General features: G+C 49.9%; 7 protein-coding genes across 7 annotated transcripts; 3 read left to right on the forward strand and 4 right to left on the reverse strand.

Annotated features, from left to right (window-relative positions):
- Positions 1-219: 219 nt before the first annotated feature.
- On the reverse strand, positions 220-986 carry PEX2_096240 (uncharacterized protein; the record flags this gene model as incomplete). The annotated part of the gene is made up of 3 exons (XM_016746894.1): positions 220-467; positions 548-702; positions 907-986. 3 exons carry the CDS (start codon positions 984-986, stop codon positions 220-222), a joined length of 483 nt encoding a protein of 160 aa, XP_016594088.1.
- A 444-nt stretch (positions 987-1,430) lies between these two features.
- Positions 1,431-3,591, reverse strand: PEX2_096250 (putative C6 transcription factor; the record flags this gene model as incomplete). Its single annotated transcript, XM_016746895.1, has 4 exons — positions 1,431-2,071; positions 2,139-3,223; positions 3,302-3,434; positions 3,486-3,591. The coding sequence occupies 4 exons, from the start codon at positions 3,589-3,591 to the stop codon at positions 1,431-1,433; spliced, it is 1,965 nt and encodes a 654-aa protein (XP_016594089.1).
- A 712-nt stretch (positions 3,592-4,303) lies between these two features.
- PEX2_096260 (SDR family oxidoreductase) lies at positions 4,304-6,007 on the forward strand (the record flags this gene model as incomplete). Its single annotated transcript, XM_016746896.1, has 3 exons — positions 4,304-5,267; positions 5,577-5,920; positions 5,993-6,007. The coding sequence occupies 3 exons, from the start codon at positions 4,304-4,306 to the stop codon at positions 6,005-6,007; spliced, it is 1,323 nt and encodes a 440-aa protein (XP_016594090.1).
- Positions 6,008-6,273: 266 nt separating this feature from the next.
- PEX2_096270 (DUF3292 domain-containing protein) lies at positions 6,274-8,513 on the reverse strand (the record flags this gene model as incomplete). The annotated part of the gene is made up of 4 exons (XM_016746897.1): positions 6,274-7,060; positions 7,108-7,335; positions 7,396-7,907; positions 8,253-8,513. 4 exons carry the CDS (start codon positions 8,511-8,513, stop codon positions 6,274-6,276), a joined length of 1,788 nt encoding a protein of 595 aa, XP_016594091.1.
- Positions 8,514-9,332: 819 nt separating this feature from the next.
- On the forward strand, positions 9,333-11,212 carry PEX2_096280 (crossover junction endonuclease MUS81; the record flags this gene model as incomplete). Its single annotated transcript, XM_016746898.1, has 3 exons — positions 9,333-9,424; positions 9,478-9,647; positions 9,705-11,212. The coding sequence occupies 3 exons, from the start codon at positions 9,333-9,335 to the stop codon at positions 11,210-11,212; spliced, it is 1,770 nt and encodes a 589-aa protein (XP_016594092.1).
- Positions 11,213-11,321: 109 nt separating this feature from the next.
- On the reverse strand, positions 11,322-15,158 carry PEX2_096290 (putative copper resistance-associated P-type ATPase; the record flags this gene model as incomplete). The annotated part of the gene is made up of 1 exon (XM_016746899.1): positions 11,322-15,158. The coding sequence occupies one exon, from the start codon at positions 15,156-15,158 to the stop codon at positions 11,322-11,324; it is 3,837 nt and encodes a 1,278-aa protein (XP_016594093.1).
- Positions 15,159-16,163: 1,005 nt separating this feature from the next.
- PEX2_096300 (transcription factor TFIIIB subunit BRF1) lies at positions 16,164-18,395 on the forward strand (the record flags this gene model as incomplete). Its single annotated transcript, XM_016746900.1, has 1 exon — positions 16,164-18,395. The coding sequence occupies one exon, from the start codon at positions 16,164-16,166 to the stop codon at positions 18,393-18,395; it is 2,232 nt and encodes a 743-aa protein (XP_016594094.1).
- Positions 18,396-18,796: the final 401 nt, after the last annotated feature.

Consider the following 18,796-nt stretch of genomic DNA (forward strand, 5'->3'; position numbering starts at 1 on the left):
ACCGAGGATTGGCTACTTCCATGAACTAGCCTGATGTCCCTGGATCTATATAGATCAGAGCTCACTCCCAACCCACAGCACTACATCTACATTCATAGCACCTCTGATTGAATACAGGAGGTTATTATAGCAAAGCGATCCAAGCACCTCAAGGGCGAATTCCATTTTAGGTCAACGTGAAATTCATGCCTCGAAGAAACCAAGTTCTCGATCGCAAAATCACTTCTCTTCCTCAGCCGCCTCAGCCACCTCAATCTCGGGCAGATCCGACTCCTTAGGGACAACATCGCCCTTAGCCTCAGCAGCAGCGGCAGCCGGGCCACTTTCCGCAGCGGTATCAGCGGCACTCTCTTCCACGTCTTCTCCCTCATCGGGCTCCTCATCTTCTTCGCTCTTTGCGCCGGTCTCGGCCTCGTCATCGTCGACAACAACGGGCGCAGTCTTCCGTTTCTTGGCTGCCGGAGCGCCTGGAGAGGGGGTGTGTGTGTTAGCGTGTGCGATTTGAGGGATTTAGAGGATATCCATATCAGTTCATGTTAAAACGTACCTTCGTCTTTGTCTTTAGATTCGGGCTTTGCTTCTGCTTCTGCTTCTTCTTCTTCTTCTCCTTCCTCATCTTCCTCAGACTCTGAATCTCCTTCCGCCTCCTCCTGTTCGCCCTCGTCACTCACTCCCTCTCCTTCGGGCTCGGAGTCTTCATATCTAATTCGCCGCGCGATTGGATTAGCAAAGACCAACTATATTTGAGAGGTTCTGCGTGATATGTTCCAATTCACAGCGAGTTCGAGATTACGCCGTGATGGATGCACCGCTAGTATGGCCGTGCAGAATTGTAGTGGAATGATGGGCAGCGCATTGGCGCAAGAATGGGAATAAAGGGAAAATTGATAACGGGATAGAACTCACTCTTCCTCCTCTTCGCTCACATCGCTAGGAAGGGCCTGGAGCTCCTCCTCGGCCTCTTGCTTCCTCTTGCGGGTAGTCATAGTGAAGAATTTAATGAGTGAGAAATAATTAAGTATAAAGGGTAGGAGAAAGGTGAATTTATGGGAAAGAGAGAGAGAGAGAGAAGATTCTGGATGGGCAAAAGTCCCAAGTCTAGGGGGAGGGCGGGAATTATAGAGGAAAGCAAAGGCAGCTCTAAGAAAAAGGAAGGGGGAAAGGGCATAAGCGGGAGGTGACGGTGACGACATGGGAGTGACAAGACCTTAGGGTTGAGGTCCACGGGTGATAGCTTACACCCCGGGTGGAGTCTGAGTGCGTGGTCCATGACAGAATGGTGCGTGTCGCCAACTCTCTTTACATTCCGTGCACATCTATGGTATTCAAATGTTTCAGATCTTGACAACCTTGGTGTCCGTGGTATCCTTGATATTCCTGATATCCTAGATATCCCAGGGTTTGTTCGAGTCTTTCTTTGACTCCTATGGTCATTGCGTTAGAAATTCAAAATCTGCCATACTCGGATCTAGCAGATTTTCGTCAAGACCAAATCCGTATGTGCCGACCATGCCATAGATCAAATCCGGCGGAGGGAATCCCTGTGCCATGGCGTTGGCTCCCCCAGGGACCTCGCGGCCTTCCGCCGCAGTATCATTGTTTCCTTGGAATTGCCAAGCAGCCTCCCAAGAGTCAAAGCGCTCAAGCATTTTGCCTAATCCACGGGCGATATGTCGAGTAAGATGTCGCTCGCCTGCAGAGACACAATTCATCAATTCGATCACACGCTCAACTAGCCGTCGTACTTGGCGGGCGTTGATACTAAGGTAGGCCGTGTTCCAATTGATTGCGACCTTGAGTAAGAAAACGGCGGAGAATGTAACCATAGTGTGGGTGAAGATCGGAACGCCGACGATCGCATCCCGAATATCAGGCTCCTCGAGAACCATATTCAGACATGCCATCGCCGAGGAAATTGCGATGTTGGCAGATTCCTTGCGATCCATAGAAAAGACGGGTGTGTTGGATGGTGAGAGCGCACGAAGAGAAAGAGAGTTCAGCTGGAACTTTGCAAAATGGTAGTGCAGAACCACCCCTTTGGATGGATAAGTCCGCACATAGGCACTATCGGCTGTAATGGATTCCAATGTATGTTAGAACCGAGAGTTGCTAGAAATTAAGATTGAGAAATCACTCACCAGATCGAGGCTGCCAGAGAAGTCGCCATTGGTCTACTGCGACATTGTATACGCGCAACTGTCCAAAATCCTCTTCGGTCAATGCTTGTTCAGTGTCGCTGCCAAACATTCGATATGCTTCGGTCAAAATCATAAAGAGAGCAACTTGGGCTAGAAGTCGAATGTCTCCAGGGACGATCATCGGCAACGCGAGGAAGGTCTCATAGTTACGAATCACCACATCCTCGTGGATGACAGGTGGTCGTCCATAAGCAATACTAAAGTGATGGTCGCATACGTAAAGCAGATACCAGAGTTGGGCGCGTTCATACTGATCAGTGTGTCCACGGGTCAGGCGCTGATAACTTTGATGAAGACCCATCTCGGTCGCGATTCGTACCGCATGTCCGGACAATTTCCAACTTAACTCTGATAGCCAGAATGCCCCCACGCAGAGGCCTCGGATATCATCCAGAGTGTGGGCCCGCGTGAGGGCCATGTTGGATACAAGCGATACATACTCACCGTAGCACCGGTTCAAGGTTTCGGTGCGGTTTGGAATATGAAGTGCCGCAACAGTCAACACTGCAGCAGAAAGAAGCGTCGATGCGCGACGAACGGACGTTAAATCACGATGTACAAGAATTATTCCACCCCACAGTAGCTGGTTCATGGTGCGACTGAAGTACGCGAATAATTCCTCCGCTTCATGAAGGGAGATCAATCGCCGCGAGATAAAATCTTCCTCTAGCAACGTCTGTTTCGGTGCCTCGACATGGTTGTTTCTCAAGTTCCGTAATTTAGTGACCTCGTATAGACTGCGCATAGGAGCAGGGACCAAATCTGGGTCTTGGAGATCCTGCTCCGGCGATGGCTCCCGGGTAACATCCATCACGACTCCGACTCCCAATCCCTCCTGGTGACTGGCTTGTGTCTGCGACCGATCGACGGAGGGATGCTGACCATGATACGACTCGGCAGGGCTGGGGCCATTGAGGGTGTCCCCGGGAGCAAAAGTTGAGAGCTCAGGCAGTCCGCCTTGTCGCAATAGATGCGAAACAGCCGCCTGCAGCTGTCGCATGGTCGCATTGGCCTGTGATTTCCATCTATACCAGAGCCATTGGATTAGCGTAGCCCCTGATAGCTCCAAAGCTCACCAAAGGGCCGGGCGGGGTCATACGTACATCCCATCATCATCAACGAATTTCTGTGAAAAGTCGTTTACAACGCACTTGATGCCGCTGCGAGTACATTTTGTACAAGTTGACTCTCCTGTCCGAAACTCACAGCGAATCTTATGGCGCTTGCATTCTGCACCTGCTCCCCGTTAATTGGGGGGTTATCGGAGATGATGTGGGGAAGACTCACATGCACGAGCTTTGGAGATCCTGGGGACAGAACGTGTCTTGTTCTGTCGGGGCGACTCCAGCCCAGCGTCATCAGGAGACCGCTTCAGTGGAGTAGTGGTATCCATGATGTGATGCTAGTCTGGAGAATGGTGTGCGAGGAGTCGGTGATACTCCGGCATTCGGGTTAGGGGGCAAAATGTTCTCTGGAGTGGGGAACGGTCGGAGTAAAGCGAGGTTAAATGACACAAGTACGCTGAGGAGCTAGAGATAAATTGCACTTATATTTCAATAGGGAAGTTATAACCAATAGGGGGGGTTGTATCAAGAGAAAGGAAGAGAAACAAAAGCAAGTTGTGTGACTTGGACCCCCCACGCGGACTTGACTTTCTCCCGAAATTCACACCTCGACATTATTCTATACAACATAGTCACAACATGTGAATTTTGCATGTTATATGTTTTCGAGATCACGGCTTTGATGGTTTTGAATTAAGTATACTCCATAAATACAGTACATGTGGTATTAGCTTATGTCTTTGACTTCAACAGGCCACTCAAACCGGTGGACAATCGAGTCATTCCCCCAGGATTCAAGAGGCCCCAATTGAAGACCCTGGAACAAAAGAGGGACCCGAGAGACAAAACTCCAAGGCGATTCGCACACAGGAGTTCCACAGCAGATCCACTTAGAAACTGTGCTGTGCCGGCCCAAGTCCGGTGCGGAGGACCAAGTAAAGATCGCCTCGGACTTGATGCGAATGCGGAGAGAAGCTAAACTTACATATTGAAATACATTTCCCTCCCTTATTCCCTGTTTACTGTACTATTCTCAAGAAAATGCATGTCCTCATCACTGGCGCTGCCGGTTTCATCGGCCAATTGCTTGCGAAGGAGCTGTTGAATGACCCAACCTATCGCGTCACATTGACCGATATACATCAACCCCCGATCCCTGCGGGCGTTCGCTATCCCCAATCTGCAACGGCAATCAAGGCCGATCTTTTGACAGGGGCCAAGGACATCGTCGATTCCTCCTTAGATGCCGTCTATGCCTTCCACGGCATCATGTCGTCCGGCTCCGAAGCCAACTTCGACCTTGGCATGAGCGTCAACATCGATGCAACCCGAAACCTGCTCGATGCACTCCGACACACTTGCCCCGGAGTGCGGGTCATCTATTCGTCCAGCCAGGCCGTATACGGCCAACCGTTGCCAGAAATTGTGACCGACAGCGTGATCCCGACTCCGGAGTCCTCCTACGGCGCCGAGAAGATCGTGTGCGAAACGCTGGTGAACGAATATACTCGCCGTAAATTTATTACCGGCTTCACCTTGCGATTCCCTACCATCTCCGTCCGACCGGGTGCGCCTACTGCTGCAGCTTCGTCCTTCCTCTCCGGCATGATCCGGGAGCCGCTCGACGGGAAGAAATGTGTGATTCCCATTGAAGACCGACAGTTCAAGTCGTGGCTATGCTCGCCCAAGACCCTTGTGGAAAATCTCCTTCTCACCCTCCGTCTTCCTGCCGACTCTGTTCCCCCGCACATTCGCCAGATCAATGTGCCTGGAATCTGCGTCACAGTCCAGGGCATGATGGATGCGTTGGAAGCAGTGGGCGGTGCAGATAAACTAGCTCTTCTTACAGAGAAGGAGGACTCTGCGTTGATCCCAATTCTAAAGTCATGGCCAACTCAGTTTGATAACACCCAGGCCATCTCCTTGGGGTTCAAACGTGACGAGTCTTTTGAGCAGACTGTGCGGGATTACTTAGATTCTAAAATTTCAACGATATCATCGATTGGTTTATTTCTTAAATTCCATTTAAATTTACCTAAAAAAAGAGACAAAGAACGCGTAGGTGGTTTTTGATATAGACCAGGATTGTCTAAAGGTGTCAACCGAGGCAGGTGTCGGCCCAAGTTACAACCGCCCGCTTTTCCTCACAACCCACCTCGCTGCAACTCTTGTGTTGTCCATCAGAAAAGCGACTTGGGTGAGATATTATATAATCTCTGGCTTGGAATAATAATTTGTCCCAAAATGCCAACAAAAATATCCCTCCTCGTGTATAAAGGCGTGCCAGTAGACTTCTCCAAATACCGACACACAGCGCTGCACGCCCTGTACTCCGACGGCCAATACGATTGGCTTCATGCTGTCGGTGCACATCCTTTCTTTAAATTCCAGAAGGACCCAGAGAACCCAATGTCGGAGCCGCCAATAGCTTGGATCCCTGTATGTACAGCGCCGGACTCCGCCACCAAGGCGAAGATCATTTTTGCATGTGCTTGCACATCGGTGCGCAACAGCAATAGCGACCGAGACTGGAACTGCCAGAACTGGGTTGGAGATGCTCTGACTGAGCTCGTTAAGATCGGCTGTTTAACCAAAGAAGAACGTGCAGAAGCCATTGGTAAAATGGTGGAGACTATCTTGGAAGCGGAGCTGGAAGATGTGAGTTCTGTTCTCAATAATTGTTCCATGAAGGATATTATATATTAATGCAGACTTGTTGCTCGTGCATAGGATGGGATGTTTTAGTCTAAATGATCCTCTTTCTGCTCTTCTTGGTTGTGGGTGTGAATTTATGCCATACCACAACGTGTAGAGAGTCACCGTTAGAGGCAATGACGATGGTTCTTGGGGTTTGAGTGATGATATTCATGGTCTCATAATTGCTGATACATCATTGCTCAATAGAACTTAGCCGACTGTACACATTACCACCGGCACATAAAGCAAAACATCAGATCAAGGGTATCATTCCCAAACCTGCAATTCTCTTAGCACGCATCCTGGAATTTGAATCAACAGGTCGCCCAAACCTGTCTGTCTATGGCAATAAGCCGATTAAACAATTGGTTCCTCGTCCCCATGGCAGTGAGCTGATATGACTGCCCTGGCTTCTTGCCAGTGATAAGCAAACCATCAACCACCTCCTTGCCTCCAAGAGCCCAACCAACAACCAATTTCCCTTTCCATCCCATACCGCCCAATTTTCGCATCTCCTGGATATCAGTCACCGGCATAGTGAACAAAACAGATCCATTCTTGCGATTCTCCAACTGTGCATCTCCACTCTGTGGTGTATCGGTCGTGAAGTACAGCAGCGGAGGCTCCTTGGTTGAGTCGATAATCACAGTGCCGCGCTTGCCTTTGCATCGAGCGTCAAATACAACAGGCCCACTTGGTGTTATCCTCTTCCCTCTGTCACGTAGGACGCCAACACGATTCTTAGCATGGTGTGAACCGATTGCTGCTCGCAAGCGATCAACCCCTCGTTTGCTCTCGACACCACTGGCTGTGGTTCCTCGAAAGAAGCCTAGGATACTAGATCCTAATGTTCTTTTCTGGCTCTTCTCTGGTGAAGCTTGGGCCTCCTGGGCATGGTCCTCGGGCTTAACCAGTGCAGCCTGTTTTATTTCCTCACCAGTAGCACCTAAGGTGATTTCCTCCTGATTTAAAGAAGCTGGCCGTGAGGGCACTTTGTCTTGTGAGGTTGGAGGGGGTGGAAGTGGTGACGCATTCGCCTCGCCGATGCGGAGAAGAGTAAGGGCCAGCTGAGCATTTGTTGGTATACCTTTCAGAAGGGAACTATTGAGAGTTAGCATTTTGCGTACATGCATGGCTTGAAGGCATACTTTTGCAATTGAATAAGCTTCTGCCAATTCGGGAGGCGGCGATTTAGATATACAACCCCTCGTCTAATGACAGGATCTCCAAAGAAGGTGAGCCCAACCAAGAGTGTACTGAGCTTCATAAAAACATAGCAAGATGTCATCATCGAGGCTAGCAATGCTGGTCCCAGCAAAGCTACCAGGCGCAGTCGAGGAGTCAGCTGGGGAAACGGAGCCGTGGCGGATAGAGCACTAGACAAAATAAAGTTAACTCCAAGCCACGGGCAAGAGAATCACAAGCTCTTTACTCACTTGCCCAACTTCTCATAGGTATCTGTAATATCGCCTATCACCTGCATTGAAGAGTTCGCAGCTTCCATCACGCTCTGTTTCATAGGCTGTCGTGTTTTGTCATGGGAGTCAGTCGGCACCTTTCCATGGGCGGCGCTTTGCGCATCGGCAGTATTGGCAACAATATCCATCGCGTCTGGCACATCGTCTTCGAAAGGTGCATCATCAGGGACCCCCTGATCATGCTTTCCGACTGCGCTTCCCACAGCCACACTGGCAACGCTTGCGACAAGATTACTGGCCTCCTGCTCGGCTGCCTCGCCCTTGAATTTCTCGGGGGCCCCGGTGATACTGTCATCAGATCCAAGGATTCCAGCCTTTGGTTTTTGTACACCACCTGTATCTTTATTGACAAGAGAAATCGGAGCGGGAGGGAACATAAGTGATCGACATGGTGGGTAGACCACCAGAGCAAGTAGGACGGCCAGCATAGTTGGAACGAGTAGATCGAGCAGCCATGATAAGACGTAAACCTGAATCAAATCATCAGTAATAGTACAAACAAAGGCTATCTGTTCCTAGAACGGAGACATGCCGTGCAAAAGGCAGCGGTTCGGCGTGGCTCCTTCCAAGACCGTAGTCGAGCAATATGTTTGATAAAATTGGTCAAGCCAATAATAACGGTTGTATAAAAACGTTCAAGTGTAGCCCTGAGTTTATCTGGCGAGAATTCATCGTCGTCTTTTCGCGTGAGATCTAGTCTCTGCGCGGGAGCATCGGGAATTGCTTTGACTCGATAGACTTGCTGAAGTGCAGGATGAAAAGGTCAGTTCCAACTTCTCGTACATTTATATTCCCGCTTGGAATACGGTGCGTACCTTGTCGAATCGTCTAATAAGCATCCACAAATCCTCATTTGACACTCCGGCCACTAAAGGTTCCTCGATGGCATCTGGAGATTCACCCCATCCGATATTGGTAATTTCCGCTGTATCGCCAGATTGTTGCGAGAGGCCTTTCTCATCCTGTTCCACTTGAGACAGTACATGGCTCTCAGTTGGTCCCTTTATGATATCAGGATCCGTAGTGAGACTGTCGTCGGCCTTACTCGTAGCACCGTCGACCGAAGTAGATAGCATGCCTCGTTTTTCTATTGTAGACCTGAGTGTGAGGTTGTAAAAAAGGAGTTTGTTTTGTTATTTTGGGCCCCATAGGCTTGACAGAGAATGGCTATCCATACGTGTTGGAACCTGTCTTGTACACCCGAGTATGTAGTTCGCGCGGATTGTCGACGTCATCTTCCCTCGAATCAGGGTAGCGGTGGCAATCAACACAACAACCTTGGAAGTAATTTGGATAATTTTAGTATCAAATTGCGTAGAACATCCCTCATTATACATAGAAAAGTGTATTGCACATTTTAAGACGTTTTCACCTATATTCTAGCTACAGCACCAATAAGGGGGGAAATGTCTAGGGAAAAAAAATCTCATAAGACATCTAAGAAGATCTTGAACATAACTACCAAAAGGACTACCAAACAGATATCACAAGGCTGCATAAGCCGACTATTCTTGTACGGTGATAATCAAAATGTTTGGCTATGTAGTAAAAAATAATATATATAGATCTGGCTCAATTGCGGAGTTCATTACAAAGGCTGTACGAGTGCCATTAGACCTGGGAGGTCATCAAATTGTAATTCCAATTGACGCATGAAACAAGTAACTGGGATAAATGCGAGTCAATCATATCCAAGTGCGTTATGAGCCTACAAATCAAGTAGAGTGTGGATTAAGAGCAGTTCTACAGGGCATCTCTGCAAATATTCTTATCTCTCTTATCATCACGTGTTAGTCGCGTTCCCAAAAAGGCAACATCACTTCGCGTCCAAGACTCGCCTGGATGATAGTTCGCTCTACTGATTTGCCACTCGGTCACTGGACACTCGACTCGCCATGAGCGAGGAGTGTGCAAACCCCCTCCTACTGGGGTGGATCAAAGAATGGCTGGATCAAGCTCGAGAACGAAACAGCAAAGGCGTGACCGTGTACGTATATCTCTTGGCGCCCTTCGGCAAAGACTATATCTAACATCTTGTAGGTACAAGAAGGCTTATGAGTCAATGAAAGCCTGTCCGTTAGAATTCCAACATCCGTCTCAAGCACAGCAATTGAATGGACTGGGTCCTAAATTGTGTGACCGCTTGACTGATAAATTAAAGGCTCACTGTCAAGAAAATGGGCTTCCAATGCCAGAACCGCCTGACAAAGGTTTGTGATATCAATTGCACCCTGGCCCCAAAACCAAAGCTCAACTAGGTCAAACAGGTGGAAAGAGAACATCTGAAGGCGGCGTCGATCAACCGACTAAGAAGCCTCGGAAAGCCAAGCCGTATGTACCAACATTACGATCTGGTCCATATGCACTGATGCTGGGCTTGGGAACCCAAGATGAGAATGCATCCCAGGGGATGACCAAGGCCCACCTAATCGAGGTGGCCCAGCCATACTGCGACAGTTCGTTCACGGCACCCCCGGACCCGACCAAGTTCTACACCGCGTGGAATTCAATGAAAACTCTCATTCAGAAAGACTTAGTCTATGAACATGGACGTCCACTTCGGAAGTACCTTCTTTCCGAGGAGGGCTGGGAGGTAGCCAAACGTCTCCAAAAGACATTACCTGGCGCTGCTCAAACCGCAACGTCTGGCTCCCAAGCTACCGCAACAACTGGGTCGCAGCAAGGAGCATTGGCGGCCGAACTTGACTCACTTCAACAAGACGACGATCCATCGGCAGATGCCCAAGAAAATTTATCCGAACACGACATAGCCAATATCGAGCCCATATTTTTCCCACCTAAGAGCTTCACCATCCAGCTCGTATTAGATACCCGAGAAGTCCGCACCTCCACCGACCGCGACTACATTTCCGGCGAACTAATGAAGCAAGGAATCACACCGCAAGTACGTGCCCTAGAAGTCGGCGACGCAATGTGGGTAGCCAAATGCCATGACCCAAATTTCCTCACAAGACACGGCGAAGAAGGCGACGAGGTGATGCTGGACTGGATCGTTGAGCGAAAGCGTCTGGACGATCTGATCGGATCTATTAAAGATGGTCGCTTCCACGAACAAAAGTTCCGGCTTCGTCGCTCCGGTATCAAGAACGTCATCTACCTGATCGAAGAGTTTGCAGTCACGCATCCTGACTCGACTAGCGGGAGTGCGGCGCAATACCAGGAGATGGTTGCGTCAGCCATTGCGTCGACACAGGTTCTTAATCAATACTTTATCAAAAAGACGAAACATCTGGACGAGTCAATCCGGTACCTAGCGCGCATGACTCTGCTTTTGCGGAAGATGTACGGGGTTGAAGACGCGCCCTCCAACGGAGGCACTGATAGCAATACCAACCCTACCACCGCCCCTTCATCTCCAGTGTCCAAAATTGGTCTCGTCCCCGGCCGTCGGCTCTCCACTGACTCCTACCTAACAATCCTCGATAATCTTCGCTCTCAAGACCCGTCCATCACGTACGGGGTCTCATTCGTGACATTCTCCGCACTCACTTCCAAGTCGGACGTTCTTACTCTTCGGGATGTGTTTTTGAAAATGTTGATGTGTACCCGTGGCGTGACGGGTGAAAAAGCCCTTGAGATCCAACAGATTTGGCCAACGCCACGGCATCTGGTGGATGCGTACATGGCTCTGGAGCCTAAGGAGCGAGAGACGATGATAGCGAGTCGAATGTCAGAAGTTGTAGGGCGAAAGAAGGTTGCTAAAGATCTCAGCAAGCGGATTGCGGAAGTTTGGGGGGAGGTGAATATGGGTTAGAAAGATCTCCTATCGAGGCTACTTTGGAAACAGACTTGATTGAGTACTGGGTTCATTTGAATTAGATACAGAAATAACGCCAAAATGAATTAAATGAATACCATAATATCTACCTCTTCCATCTCACAATTTTCATAATGCTTTCTTTGTCAATCCTCAAAGCCAAGCTACTCAGCACAACTGAAATACTGCTCAATGCCATGGCCAGAGCAGCCCACACCGGACTCAATCTCCAGTGCTCATTGGCCATGATCATCTCACCATCAATAGTTTTCTGATCATGGCCACTCACGATAGGATAGAGCACACCAGCAGCGACCGGAACCAAACAGAGGTTGTAGACGACGGCCCAGCCGAAGTTCATACGGACTCGATTGAAGACACGGCGACTGAGCAGGACCAGCTGCAAAATCGTGCTGAGATCTGAGTTGAGGAGGATGAAGCTGGCAGAGTTGATAGCAACGTCGGAGCCAGATGCCATGGCGATACTCACATCTGCTGCTGCCAAAGCAGGCGAGTCGTTCACTCCGTCGCCGACGAAGGCGACAATAGGACGTGATTGGCCTGAACTTGGTGTGGTATTACCATCGGCTGGTAGTGTATTCTGCGAACCTTCTTGAATCTGACGAACAAAGCTGGCTTTCTCCGCCGGCAGGACGTTGGCCATCACCTTGGAGCGCGGGATGCCTAGCATGTCCGCGACGGCATGGGCGGTGGTTTGGTTATCGCCAGTGCACATGAAGACATCGACATGACGCTTCTGAAGCTGAGAGATTATATCGACAGCTTCCGGGCGAATCGTGTCTGAGGTGGCGAAGATAATGGCAGGTATGAATTCGGATGGTTCGGTGGATGGGGGGTGTACTTGACGGAGTGAGAGAACTGCAGTCGACTTGCCTGCTGACTGGTATTTTGCCAGCAGATTGGAAACAAAGTACGTGTCTGTTTCAGTGGACAGTAGACTCTTGAGAAGACGTTCGTTGCCAATTGCAGCTTCGTATTGCGTTTCGTGCTCGGAGCCAGACACAGTAAAGGTTCCTTTCATGCCTTGCCCAGAAATCTCATGAACATCTGAGGACTTGACAAAGGAAGATTGTTGTGTTTTGCAGAATTCGGTGATTGCCTGGGCAATCGGATGGTTGCTGCTCTCTTCCATTTTCCGAGCTAGAGCCCATGCGACTTTCGCAACCTCTAGGTCACTGGTCAAAACTTCATGCTCAGAAACTTTCAGACTTCCACCCTCAGTCAATGTGCCTGTCTTGTCAAAGACAATTGCATTCAAGCGACTGGCTTCTTGGAATGCTTCACCGCCACCTTTGACCAGGATACCATGCTTCGCTGCTAGGCCGCCCCCAACGAAAAGCGCCGTAGGGGCTGCAAGGGCCAGGCCGCAGGGACAAGCCACGACAAACACTGAAATCGCAAATTCCAGCGCCCAGAATGTCCAGCCGCCATGTGCGACATCGAGATAATCTGCGGGGAGCACACCGGAATGGCCAAGCGCCAACCATATAACGAAAGTCGAAATGGCGATCAGAGTGATAATAGGGACGAAATGCGAAGTGAGAAGATCAGCAACTCGTTCAAGAGGTGCACGCTTACTTTGTCCCTCACGAACCACAGCGATGATTTGATCAAGCATAGATGAACCACCGAGCTCAGTGATACGGATCCGTACCGGCTGGCCAACATTAACTGAGCCTGTATAGACTATGTCATCGGCTGTTTTCTTCACTGGTCGTGATTCTCCCGTCAAAGAGCTTTCATCGAATTGGTATGACGCAGTATCGACGATCACTCCATCTGCAGGAGGCGAGGAGCCGTGAGGAATACTGACAACGTCACCAACCTCCAGGAGATCAACGCTCGTACGCTTCATTCCATCTTCGGAAGTGTCATCAGACAGCAGTGCTTCTGAAGGTCGAAGCTTGCCCAAAGATGTGACGGCATCGCCAGTTCTGGCTTTGCTGTAGGCTTCCAGGAATCGACCAGCAAGAATGAACAGAGTCAAGAAGACAACCGAGTCGAAATAAGTCGTGCTATGAGGGCTAGACTTGGTACCCACAACTGCATCAACGATGAGTACCGCTAGGGATGATATGTAGGCCACTGATGTGCCCGCAGAGATCAAAAGGTTCATACTACCGAAACGGTAGAATCTCCGAAGGATCGGCACTCGACTTCCAGGCCGCCATAGCGCATAAACTTCCTTCAGAGCCCGGGTATGGAACACATCAGTGCCGTAGAACATGACAGGAGTTGACATTATAAACAGCGCCCATTCGATGCGGGTGACACTGCCAGACCACATAGTTTGCTCCAGGTACATTCGAACAGAATTTTCAGACGAGACAAGAGACATGAATACAATGCCTATGAAGAAAGTCGGGATGGCACTGATAAAGACAAAAAGCAGTCGTGCCAACAGACGGCTTCTTTCATGATGCTGGATCGCACGAGATCGGTCTTCAATGCTGGGCGGGTGATAGACAGTCGCGCGAAAATTGTCATTCGCCGAGTTGATCGTTGAGATTATTGTGCGAACAGTGAGTAAAGGTGGCTGTGGAGTATAGGTGACTTTGAGGATGGGGGTTTTCTCGGAGAGTGCCTCCTCGATGGTGACACCGGGAACCGATTTCACTGCCCCCAGAACAGTTTGTGGACAGTGATGACAGAACATTCCACCCACATGTATAGAGATTGTTCTGATCTGGGCAGTGCTGAGCTTTTCGGTGCCACCTTTCAATGGGGAGACGCTATTGACGGTGGCATCGTACCCGAGGTCTTCAATCCTCTCTATAATTTTATCAAGATTGTCTCGGCCTTCAAATTCCACCCTCCCGCTATGGGAAAGCAGGTTCACAGACACATCGCGAATGAAAGGAAGCTCTTCAAGTCCTCGAGTAACCCCTCCGACACAAGAGCCACAGGTCATGCCGGTGATTGCAATCTCACTGACATAGTTTGCTGCCAGCTCCCCCGATGCCGGTGGTTTGGGGGCCTGGTTCACCTCGTCAAGAGATGCTTCAAATCCAGCATCATTGATTCGCTCAACAATCTCGTCAACATTATCGCGAGGTCCAACATAAATTACCGTTGCGCTGTTGGTGAGAAGGTTGACGGTTATAGTCCTCACAAAATCAAGCTGTTGGACTTGTGCAGTGATACTGTTGGCACAAGATGCGCAACTCATTCCTCCAACGCTAATTTGTGCGGTGAACTCATCAGCTGATTCAGCGGACGGACTGGGAAGTTCTGCTATGTCTGTTGGTAATTCTGGAGTAGACACATCGGGTCGAACTTTTGTTTCGGAGGTGGCAAATGAACGGAAACTCTCCTGCACAACATTCTCTGGGGTTGACTCAAGCTTGGTAGCAGTGATATCTTGTTCGTGGTGCTTGCTCAATGGCCAGAAGGGACTCTGTGAGGACTTCTCGTCCAAAAATCCTAGCTCCGTTCGAGAAGAAGAATGACGAGAGAAGGTCTCTAGTTCTTCCTTCCTGCATGCATCACAGTTGGCAATATGTCGTTTATGTCTGCTGGTCTGGATACGCTCTTTTATGTTGGAGGAGATACTAGAAACAGAGGTTCGCGGCGAGGAGAACAGCGTGGAGCCTCGGTGATTCCAGGAAGAAGTGTCAAGTTCCGCGATGGGCTTTCCTCGTTGGTCAAATGTCGTAACATAGTGCACTTCGAATGCGGCATGAATCAACGCGTTGACGAGATCGGCCGGCCGAACGGTGGTGCTATGGCTCGCACGCACTTCATGCGTCAAAATTGTGACTTCGATATTTCTGACTGAAGGGGTCTCGGAGAGCACTTCCGTGATATATGCAACACATGATGCGCAGTGAACATTAGATACAAAGAAGACACTGGTCTGGGTATCAAAGTCTTGGTGGGCTGCCTCCAGATCAGAAGACTTGTGGTTGGGTGCTGGAGACATGATTGAAGAAATCGCTGCAGCTCAAAGACGAGGTATAGTGCGGGATATATCGATCTTTGCAAACCCTCAGCAGAGCCGATATCTTAAGTATCTTGCTCAAATCAGGTTAGGAACAGGCAGTTGACAGGATTCTGTTTACAGAGCGATCTGGTATCAAGGTGAAGGGAAGAGCGACCAGCGGCGATTTATCATATAAAGCAAAAGCCGGGAACGGGATTTGATTTGCAAGACAATATCACATTTCATTAAGAAAGAAAAGAAAGGAAAATCCTAGAAGTAGGTGGATAAGTTGAAACATGGCGAAGATGCGCCATTTGTGCGCGATTCCTCCCAACTACGCACAAATACCGCATTCCAGACATCTCAATCATGACCCCCTGCGGCCCCTATGTAGTATGGCGCTAGTGTCGAGGCTAGCAATCAAGAATGAGGCCGGATTCCCGTATTCAACATTGTAAAAGCAACCACTCCACGTGCGTGAAGTATCAAGTCTGATGATGCTGTGCAGCAGTGGTCATGGATCATCCAGGAACCTCAGGCACCGAGGGGCGACAAAGGCCAAATTTAACTAAGCCTAATTAGGCTAGCGTGTCGAAAGCCAATTAAGGTCACGTGATCCATCAGTCGAACCCATCAGATCATATAACAATGCATGTACACATAAATAATAGACAAAGAAACATAACTGAGAAATTGCTCATTTTGTATTTGATTCAACTCTCGATTGCCAACATCCAATCAACTCCAGAACTATGTCGTTGGTTCGAACCCAGCTCTGCAGATTCCGGCGAATTACATAAGCAGGTTGAATACTTTTCTCTCTCACTTCCACTTTCATCCTTATCGCGATTCTCGTGACAGTCGATAAACCTTTCGCTACAAAAAAAAAAAATAGCTGCGCGACGCCCATTCAAGAAATTTCCGAGGCTGTGAGGACTCGGCCTCCATCGAGTGCCCCTGTCTAAATTCAACCTCTGAAACCTCTTACTTTTCGCTTCAATCAAAATGTCGGCACCCAGATCCGGCGCGCGTCCAATCCCTCCCCGCGGGCCCCGGCCTCCTGTAGGACGACTGGCCAGTCTAAAACCTCCCAACTCTACTCCTATCAATCGTCCAACTGCTATTGGACGTCCGCAACCACCCCGCCCGACAACACACCCCAAAACATCTAATTGTCCAAATCCAGGATGCCCTGCTCCGCATATTGTCGATGATGGAGGCGTGAAGGTCTGTACGGGCTGTGGTACAGTCATCAGCGAGAACAACATTGTCTCTGAAGTCACGTTCGGTGAATCCTCGTCCGGTGCAGCTGTCGTGCAGGGATCTTTCGTCGGAGAAGATCAGACCCACGTACGCAGCTATGGTCCGGGCTTCCAGCGCGGTGGCGCTATGGAGAGTCGAGAAATGACCGAACAAACTGGAAACCGATACATGCTCCAACTCTCCCGGGCTTTAACTATTCCGGAAAGTGCAACCAAGGCGGCCGGTCAGGTCTTTAAGCTTGCCGTGGGGCTGAACTTTATCCAAGGTCGTCGTACAAAGACGGTAGCTGCGGTGTGCTTGTACATTGCATGCCGTCGTCAAAATGGCAATACCGTCATGCTGATTGATTTCGCCGATGTGCTGATGATCAATGTCTTCAAACTTGGTCGTACATACAAGGCACTTCTCGACGAACTCCGCCTGGGCGGCAATGTCTTTCTCATGAACCCCATCGACCCCGAAAGTTTGATTTATCGTTTCGCCAAGCAGCTAGAATTCGGACCCTCTCTCATGGCGGTGGCTGGAGAGGCAGTCAGGATCGTTCAGCGAATGAACCGTGATTGGATGACCACCGGTCGACGCCCAGCTGGTCTCTGTGGTGCCGCACTGATTCTTGCCGCGCGGATGAACAACTTCCGCCGAACTGTACGTGAAGTCGTCTACATCGTCAAAGTGACAGAAACCACTATCAGCCAACGTCTGAACGAGTTCGGTTCCACCGAGAGTGGTGAATTGACGGTTGATCAATTCCGCTCGGTCCAATTAGAGAACACCCATGACCCCCCATCCTTCACTCGCGGGCGAGAAGGTCGGAAAAGCCGCATCAAGAGGCTGCCAGAGACTGCGGCTGAACTCGAAGATGATGACTCTCCAACCGAAAGTGAAACAGAATCAGTGCAGCCGCCTCGTATAGATGCCGACGGTTTCGCGATTCCCAGTCTCCCAATCGACCCGGCTTTAACCGCAACTAGCCACGGTCGACGTGCATCAGTAATTGCCAAGGCAGTGAATGAAGTCGTTGAAGATATCAAAAACGAGCCGTTCCACTCCAAGGGCAAGGGCAAGCGCCAACCCACACCAGAACCCTCTGCCGAGCAGGTTGCATCTGAAGCGGCGCTAGAAGATGAGATGCGATCTATGCTCGCTCAAGGATCAACCATGATTGAGAGTGTCGGCTCTGACCAACCACCACGGCCCACCGTTTCTGACAGCACTGAAATCGATGCTGCCGAGTTTGAAGATGACCCTGAAGTCGCCAATTGTCTGCTCCTGCCTGCTGAAGTCGAGATCAAGGAGTCGATTTGGGTGACAGAAAACAAGGAGTACCTTCGCACACAACAAGCGAAAGCCCTAAAGCGGGCCCTGGAAGAGTCAACCGGTGGAGGCACACCTCGCAAACCACGCAAGCGCCGCCGTGGCCGCCTCGGAGACGTTACCTATCTGGAGGGCGAGGGCGAAGATGGCCGCAGCTCCCGGGCCTCAACCCCAGCCGAGGCGACACGTCGCATGCTCGAGCGCCGAGGTTACAGTAAGAAGATTAACTACTCTCTCTTGGACACCTTATACGGCGGCGAAGGAGGAGACGCAAAGTCCCAAAGCTTGAGCCGCAGCCAAAGTCGCAGCCAAAGTCGCAGCCAAAGCGTCATCTCACGGCGCAGCGCCAGCATCGAGCCGGAAGCAGCCTCACGATCGCGGCGTGCAACTCCATCAGATGCCAAGTTCGATGCCAAATTCATCCGTCCTAGTTCTACCGCTCCACTGCCGACTCCACCGTCTACTGCTCCAATCATCACTCAGGATGCAAAGCCAGCCATGGCCGAGGGTGGTCCCGTAAATAAGGTCGAGGCAGAGCCTGAGGAGGAGGATGATGATGAGGAGGACGATTATGATGACGACGATAAGGACGATGGCCTCGACGACGCATTTGCGGGCAATTACGAAAGTGACTATGATTATGGCGACGATGATGACTGAGTAACCTGGCATCAGGAGTATTGTTGTGCATTTGTCATGTCCTTTCGGTGGATTTGGAGTTATTAGGATGCGATCGTCATCCACTTGCTTTCTTTGATCTTCTGTTTTACAGCCTTCGAGATGATACCATGTCTTTCACCCATACAAGCATTGCGGTTTCCGAATTGAATTATCATATTAATATCTCACGATTGCAGTTGCACTTTGCTCGGTGGCATCAATGTACTTTAAGCAGAGCACTCGCTAAGCCTGGGTAGCATCAAGCCCCCCTAGATCATTAATGATAACGATCATTATACCACACCTCCATCCTCTACCTAGTTACTCTTTTCCCATTCCAAGGCTACCCCAAGCAAGTATTACCTGTATAGCCAACTGCGCCACCACTACACTGTAGTTCC

The sequence above is a fragment of the Penicillium expansum genome, assembly GCF_000769745.1.
Source record: "Penicillium expansum strain MD-8 chromosome Unknown contig338, whole genome shotgun sequence".
Lineage (NCBI taxonomy): Eukaryota > Fungi > Ascomycota > Eurotiomycetes > Eurotiales > Aspergillaceae > Penicillium > Penicillium expansum.